An 8093-nucleotide genomic window follows, 5' to 3' on the forward strand; every position below is an offset into this window, starting at 1 on the left:
ATACTGTAGATTTGCAGTACAAAGGTGTAAGTAAGTAAGTATTGGGACATACTGCCTTATCATAAAATTGCATCTATTGTTTGTGGTAATGCTAAAAAAAATTGTATTATAATTCTTTTAATTCACTATTGGTTGCTTTTAGGTTCATGCATTTAAAAAATACATTGCCGTTGGTAAGATTTTGTAATATTTTTGAAAGAAGTCTCTTATGCATACGAAGGCTGCATTTATTTAATAAAAAAAAAAAAAAACATTGAGCACAGTAAATATTATTGCCATTTCATGAAAAAAAAATTATTTTAATATTTTTTAAAATGTAAATTTATTCCTGTGAATTTTCAGCTTCACTACTCCAGACTTCAGTGTCACATGATCCTTAAGAAATCATTCTGATATGATTTGGCGCTCAATTTCTGATTATTACTACTGTTGTGGAAACCATGATGCAAGATTCTTTGATGCACAGAAAGTTAAAAAAGAACAGCATTTATTTGAATTAGAATTTTTTTGTAACAATGTAAGTCGTTACTGTCAATTTGATCTGTTTAATGCACCCTTGTCAAATAGAAGTAGTAATTTCTTTAAAAAAATAAAAATCTTACTGACCCCAAACTTTTGAATGGTAGTGTACTTTGGTAGGTTCAAATATTCCTTTCCAAACACTTACATATTAACCTAAAAAGCAGAGATACAAATGTAAAGCTTTGTAAATCTACTGGAAATATATTATATCATCCAGACAGCTTTAGCATACTATTTTCAATGCACTTTTGGGATTTTTTGGATGGACTAATCCTAATCTTACATGTTATGTAGAACAAATAATATAAATAATGGGATGGCGCTTTACTAGACAAATGAATTGAGATGAATCAGCTGACCTAGTTTGCTTGAGTGGACGGTGTGTGTGTAGGTTTAGACCAGAGTAGAAGCTTCGTTTACAACATTTCTCAGATAATTTGATATTCGTATATGGTGTTTAAAATTCGTTCTGATGAGCTATCAAAGGTTTTCTGTATAACGCATGTCACCAAAGTGGGATCTGTGCATGTCAGGAATGCAGTCGTAGATGTAATTAGGTTAAGTGTAACATGAGCGAAAGCATTTCTCACGCATGTCTGATTGTGCACATACGCTTCTGCAGGAATACAGCTTCACTTTTGATTTGACCATGATTCAGAAGACCGTTCCTCCATCTCCAGAGAGATATAAACTTCTTTTCCCATTCAATTATTCAGTTTTTATTTTATTCTCATAAAATAGGCTTAATTCTGGTCTTGTGACCTTGGTTTACCTCTTGTAGACTCCCCCATAGACACAAACACAGAGTCCCGTCTGAAACAGACAGATGGCTTCTTCTTGTCCTGCTCTCCAGAGACCCCCACCCCGAGCATCTCTCAGTACGGTGCTACCATATCTTTCAAGCCCCTTTTCTAATGTTGGTCTTTTTTTTAGACTTATAGATGCTAATGAATGAGATTTTCTTGTTACATATTCAGTACACAATCATTTTGATGCTCTCTGGTGTAATGATCTAGAATTGCACAGTCCGCTTCAACTGTCTGGATCCTGCATGTATGTGTGTACAGATACACTTTCAATCAAGATCTGATGTTTTGATTGCCTTTTATTGGTTTGTGACACATTTGTGCATTTGTCATATACATTATAGTTATGGTCGCACACCTTCGTCATGTATATTATGAATATGAAGAGTCCGTTACTTAAAGAATCCATTGAAGTTTATATAAAACTGAGATGGTGATGTTTTAGTCTGAGTTGTAATAGCATCAGTTGCGTTGTGTTGTGTGGTATAAAAGCAGGACGTACCTGGGTGTGAATGTCTGGATGCGGGGTGATGGAGCAGCCTCTTCCTCGTCTGTGTGTTGTCTTTCTTGCTGCTCATGCTCTCTCTCTCCCTGCCCCACCTTAACCTGGAATCGTGTATTGCACTGGCTGGTCCGAGTCTCTGCTTCGACGCCATTGGCTGGCTGTCCTGTCTTTCAAAGCATCAGCCATCCAACCTACTGTAACGCATCTGCTCTCAACATTAGGTCCCACCCACACGATGAATCATTCATGAGTCAGTGCCAAGATGCGGCTGAGACTGGCTGTGCTCCAGTTGCCAGGGTTTGAGAGCAGGGTGTGGAGGAGGAAGAGGATGTGATGCTAGAGAGACATGCACTGAGAAAATGATTCTTTTCACCACGGTTGCTTACAAAGGGGCTTGAGGTGGAGAAAACGGGATGAGCACTGACAATCAAAAAGAAAATGTGAGAAATATGACGTCATTGTTCAGTTATTGTCCAGGTTTGCATTAGGTTTAAGGTCCAGTTCCTGTAAACCAATGAAGGATGAAAACAAATCATACATATGCTTGCATCTAGCAAAAATTTTATAGATTTTGTTGGCTTCATTCCCATGCAAATACACACATTAAAGGTGCGGTCACATTTACCTTTTTTTTGCATGAGGAACGTCAATTTTATTTATTTATTTTTTTAATCTCCCAAATTGGCCAGGTTTACCATTATAAAGCTGCTTGGTTTGGAAGTGACCACTGGGTCGGTGGTCATTCGCACAAAAAACGTTATTGCTTTGAAAATTTAGCTATTTTGCCCGCAATAATTTGGTAATGTGACCACTTCAAGTTCTTAAGATTATACACTAAAGCTTAAACACAAACTCACCGCCAAACACAACTTGAGCCATTTTATTGTCACATGCAAATCAAACGCACAGGATATCAAAGATGCATACATCTATGCATCCTTTAAAAATTGATCAGATGAAAGTATCTCAGTGGACAGGATGTGACACGATAATAGATTTCTGACATGCCTTGTTCACTGATCTATAATAGAGAACTGGATTGCTTATGACGTCATAAAAGTGAAGCTACCGCGCTGCCATATTGGTGTTCCCTAGTATTCCCATGCATCCTTATTGAATTAAAAAGAAATCATATGATTTTAATGAGAAAACATCCCCTAACAAGTCAGCGTTTTTATATCTGAAGTATCCCTTTATGCTTTGTATACACATATATTCGCCTTGTACAGTTATTCACTGTTTATGTAACTTTGTAATAGTGTTTTTATTCGTACAGTAGGTTAACTGCAAATGTTTCAACAATGATTTGTTCAACAGCATTAATTTTAAACCAGGTAATGATTTAAGCGTTGGTTAATTTAATAATGAATTCAACATATATACTTAACATTTTACTCCTATGGAAACGGTAATGCTAAAATGCCATAGAATTTGCATGATCTTTAAGAGTCTGAAATAGATGTTGCTCAATCAGGACATTAAAAATATATAAATCGTAACTTATTCAGAGAAATAACGCTGACTACATATGGTACGGACTTAAAAGTGCCCAGCTAGGTAACTTCCAATAAGCCTATTTTAAGCCTATTAATAAGCCTCCACCTCAAAGTTCCAAAGTTCCTACCGCCAGACCCGGAGATCGACTGAATGGATTCGAAAACAACTGTTTAACTCTAGGGGAGTTGGAAAATGAGCCTATTTTCAAAAATAGTGGAGTGTTCCTTTAAAGACATGAAGCTTTATTTCCAAGATGATGCATGGTATGCTTTGAATTTCAATACAACATAGAGCAATATAGTAACAGAGGCTTGTATTGGATTATTCATTGTTTATTCGAATCAATTTCAGATATATGTTCATTTTTAATATTTCCTGCATAATTACGTACATAAAGAAATATATTTTGTGATGGATCAGTTACCTGTAGCAGACACGCCCACCTAAAGGATTTCAATATATTGAAGCAATGAGCAGTCCAGGCATTATATAGATCAGTGGTCTTGTTGCATTCCTTCCTCTGTATGCATTTTCAGCTTAAAATAGCATCTTTAGATAATACATTTTTTCATATAAGCAGCCGGTCAGTCTGTGATTTATGTTTGACTAAGCTTTAGTACAAAAGTTGCTTCATTTTGAGACCTCACTGAAAGTAATGAGAACTTGCATGGTTGTACAGTGAAGTATTTGTCAGACGGATTCAAAATAACAACAATTAAATGAATTCTTTTAATGAATTCTGAACAATTTATTAAAAGAAACAGCTAATTTTTTTGTGAGCCAGACTGCACTGGTTGTGCTGTGTGTTTGTTTTTGTATGCAGCCCACAGGGACGTCTCAGTAGAAAAAGGTGTTATCTTGCCATTATTTTGCAACTCGGAAGATTTAGCAACAATAAAAAGCGGTGCAGGTAGTACTAAATGTGTGTGTGGCATTTAAATTTGTATTTTATTATAATACTTTACTTACCTGAAATTTTATTTCAACAGCTTCACTATTATATTAGTAACAGTGCATCTCTGTTATTGTCATTAAACTGCTATATATTCCTGTATCACACTATTACTATATACATTTTTATCATTCAGAATAGAATAGAAGGCTGTCATGCAGATGACATGTGTTTTTGTCAGAGGTTTTACTTTGCATTAGAGAAAGTGTTGTGAAATGGATTACATCAAAGGAATGAATTAAGGCATCCGAATGGCCAGAGTGCTTTTCACTTTGTCACTTTGTCAGAAAAGGCCTTTTTGTTGCCGTTTTGTTTTGCTTTTTCATTTCACTCTTGGTTTTTGGTGTGTCTCTTTAGTTAGAAAGTGTCTGTTGACAGCTGAAAGAAGTGTAAATGGAATGGAATATAACTGCCAAAAACGAACTTAGTGTTTAAAAACAACATGTGTGTTATTACTTTCATTGTCGTTTGAAAGGACTGGTTACAGTAGTTCTGCATTAACAGCCTATTAGTTGCAGCACGCACTTATTATAGTTTCTTATCGTCTTTGTTCTCTTTTCATCGTTCAGATCCCAGCAATGGCTCCTTCAATCTCAAAGCACTTTCTGGGAGTTCAGGATACAAATTTGGAGTTTTGGCCCGGATTTTCAACTACATGAAGGTAATACAAAAATACACTCAACAGAAAATCCATTCAACAAACAAACATTTGCCGCAGGGTAATTTTTCTTGCTTCTTTATGATCATTTCCCATCTCACTTTAGTACACACCACAGCCTGATCTTTGAGTGAAAAGCTTTCTTTTAACTCCGAAGGAGATTTCTGCTATTCAGAATGCAATTCAAAGTACAATCTCCAGAGAATGACCCATGGGAATACAATTATCATGAGCTGAGCAATCCTCCCCGTCATTAAACACATGTTGCCTCCATCGAATGCCATGGAAGATGTCCTCCAATCAGCGCATCTATTGCCAGTCTTATATTCGTACCAATATTGTGATCTAAAATGAGGATTTCTTCTGATCGCTTGTGAAGGTTTTCATGTTGTGTGCTTGAAAAACAGACAAAGAGGACTAAAACATAGTTTTCCCTAACTCTCCTAACAACAGTTTCTCCATCTGACCTGAATAAACACTGTGTGAAATTTCGCACTAATATGACTAATATGCATTGTCAGAGTCATTTTACAGTTGTTTCATATTGTCGTAAGCAGTGTGTCAGTCTTTTGTGTGTGTGTGTGTCAGCCTTGGCAGTTCCCCACAGTGAAATGATGTCCTCTGTCATGTTAGAGAGTAATTAAAGGCTGTCAGGCTGTTAATCCACAGATGTGACACATTTAAACTCTCTTTTTTCATCTCTTTGTCTTTCTTTCTCTTTCTTTCCCAGACGAGGCACCAGAGAGGTGATACTCATCATTTGACTCTGGAGGAAATTCTGGATGAGACCAAGCTGCTGGATATTGGCATGTAGCAGAAGCAGTGGCTCATGAGCGAGGTGTGTGTGTGTGGGCATGAGAGAAAGACATTGGTTCACTAATAATTGCATGGATTATTTGTATTTATATTGCAATGCATGTTGCCTGTCGTAGCAGCTGGACCTGCACTGATTACGGAATTTGTAAAAATATGCTTTGCATGTAAGTGGTACTTGAATTTCTTGGGTGGTAGGAACATTTCTTATTTGATTTACATATGGTCAAAGACTATAGATATACAAAGACAGTTCACTCCTGTTACTTAGAAACTGCAATATGGCAGAATATGTCCCGCCTTCTAAATGAAAGAGCCAATCGCTGATTGGTAAAGTCATTGCATCACTGCAGCTGCCGTTAGAAGCTCCCGCTCTGCACATGAGCATTGGCTGGTCTAGACTGAAAAATAACCTTTTTTCAATGCTGTTTGAGCATAAGGAGCGGCATTCATGGAGCAGTTCATTTCAGATTTTGTTGCTGATTTGAAATATGTAATTTAATTGCGAGTTCAGCAAACAGTTTTTGAGATTTCAGGATTCCCCCATTCATTTAGATGGGACTTGGTCTTGGATGCCCGAAATAGGCGTTGCAAATATGGCCGCCTAGTGAACAAACTTTCCATGAAAGGGACTTTGATATGGTGCCATGTATTATTCTTCTTCACATGTTACAATCTGTTTTGACCACAGAATGCCATAATTGACCAATCAAAGCAATGTAATAACACATAATATTCCTTCTCAAGGGCAAGAGCACATTCACACACATACAAAAAAGGGAAATCTAACCTCTTTCTCCCTCCCTCCCTCCAGGCATTAGCAAGTAATCCAAAGATTGATGTGCGGGAAGGGAAATATGCCTTTAAACCCAAGTATCATCTGAAGGATAAGAAAGCTCTGCTAAGACTACTGGACAAACACGATCAGCTGGGACTAGGAGGAGTGTTACTTGACGACGTTGAAGAGGGTCTGCCCAATGCAGCCAAGGCTATTAAAGTAATATACTGTATTTTTTATTTATTTATTATTTTTTCAAAATGTTCATTTAAAAAAATCTTCTAGACAGTACATTTAAAGCATCAACAACACAGAAACTTAAAGACGTATTGAGGCACCAGTAAACAGATACACTGTGATTTTATTTTCTAAAAGATTTTCAAATACTCCTTTTAGCACCTAATTTGCATATAATTTTTTTTATTTAGAAATACTTCATCTGCCAAACAACATTCTTTCAAAGAAGCAAATTAGCTTTTTTTCAGGTTTGAAACACTTAATTGTGTTTTATTTTGTTCAGGCACTTGGGGATCAGATTATATTTGTGACCCGGCCAGATAAGAAGAAGGTTCTTTTCTACAATGACAAACACTGTCAGTTTGTTGTTGATGAAGGTGTGTGACGATCATTATCATTGACGAGTGATTAATATTGACCTGATGCAGCATTGTTGGTTACTGTCTATAATATACAATAGTTTATTATACAGTAATGTAGGTGGAGCGTCTCTATCATAATGCCAGTGTCATTCATTCTCCAGAGTTCCAGAAGCTGTGGCGCAGCGTTCCTGTTGATTCCATAGATGAGGAAAAGATTGAAGAGTACCTGAAGAAACAGGGCATCTCATCCATGCAGGAGACAGGACCAAAGAAAATAGTGCGTTCTGTTTCTCACACACATGCAGATAAACATTTACATGCAGAGAAACACTCTCTCCAGATTGGCTGGTTCATGCATATTTGTGTGGGAGCGAACGGTTGCCGTGAGGTTGACGTGATTTGTGATTGGCTGTTGCAGGCGCCCATTCAGAAGAGGAAGAAACCTGGAACGCAGAGAAAGAGACGGTATAAGACTCATAATGATCATCTGAATGGAGTACTGGAGGACTACTCTGATGGAGTTCCCTCCTAGAAGTGACACACAAACACATGCAGCTTTCAAGGCTCAAAGTGACATGACTGATATCTGTGTGATGTTTGTATATCTGATCTAACGTCTTATTGCCAAAACCATAAAGACATGCAACCCTCTACATTGCGAGTAAATCACTCGCATATGCGACTAAATCTTCACTCTGGGCGACTAAATGATGTCTAATATTAGCCAATGGCTAATAAATTCTTAGATTTTACTCGCCAGTGTGTGAGTTGGAGGCTGAGTATAAGTTTAGCACAGATATATTTTCACTCGCCGAACACTCTCTGACTGAGCGCATCAGTTTCACTCTCCGCCAAGCGATCTGTGATATGCGCACCTGTGTTTGTGTATTTGGCATAACGTAAACTCTAATGTGAAGGCGCACGACTCGCTGACGCTTTCTCTCACACGCGCAAAGTGAGAGA

General features: G+C 37.3%; 2 protein-coding genes across 2 annotated transcripts in view; one reads left to right on the forward strand and one right to left on the reverse strand.

The window, feature by feature from the left end:
* Positions 1-1947, reverse strand: part of LOC107750447 (small integral membrane protein 18-like) — a 3883-nt gene extending 1936 nt beyond the window's left edge. The window contains exon 1 of the mRNA XM_016565818.1: positions 1831-1947. The gene's annotated coding sequence lies outside the window, so the exon portion shown is untranslated. The remainder of the gene's footprint in view (positions 1-1830) is intronic.
* The window catches only part of LOC107750445 (general transcription factor IIE subunit 2-like), a 14553-nt gene that overhangs the window by 6087 nt on the left and 373 nt on the right, over positions 1-8093 (forward strand). The window contains 6 exon segments of the mRNA XM_016565816.1: positions 4852-4943; positions 5671-5778; positions 6568-6750; positions 7052-7145; positions 7292-7407; positions 7549-7673. Of these exon segments, the coding sequence (XP_016421302.1) occupies positions 4852-4943; positions 5671-5778; positions 6568-6750; positions 7052-7145; positions 7292-7407; positions 7549-7662 (707 nt within the window). The 3' untranslated portion in view covers positions 7663-7673.

This window comes from Sinocyclocheilus rhinocerous, unplaced genomic scaffold (genome assembly GCF_001515625.1).
Source record: "Sinocyclocheilus rhinocerous isolate Xijiao unplaced genomic scaffold, SAMN03320098_v1.1 scaffold1, whole genome shotgun sequence".
In the NCBI taxonomy this organism is placed as follows: Eukaryota; Metazoa; Chordata; class Actinopteri; order Cypriniformes; family Cyprinidae; genus Sinocyclocheilus; species Sinocyclocheilus rhinocerous.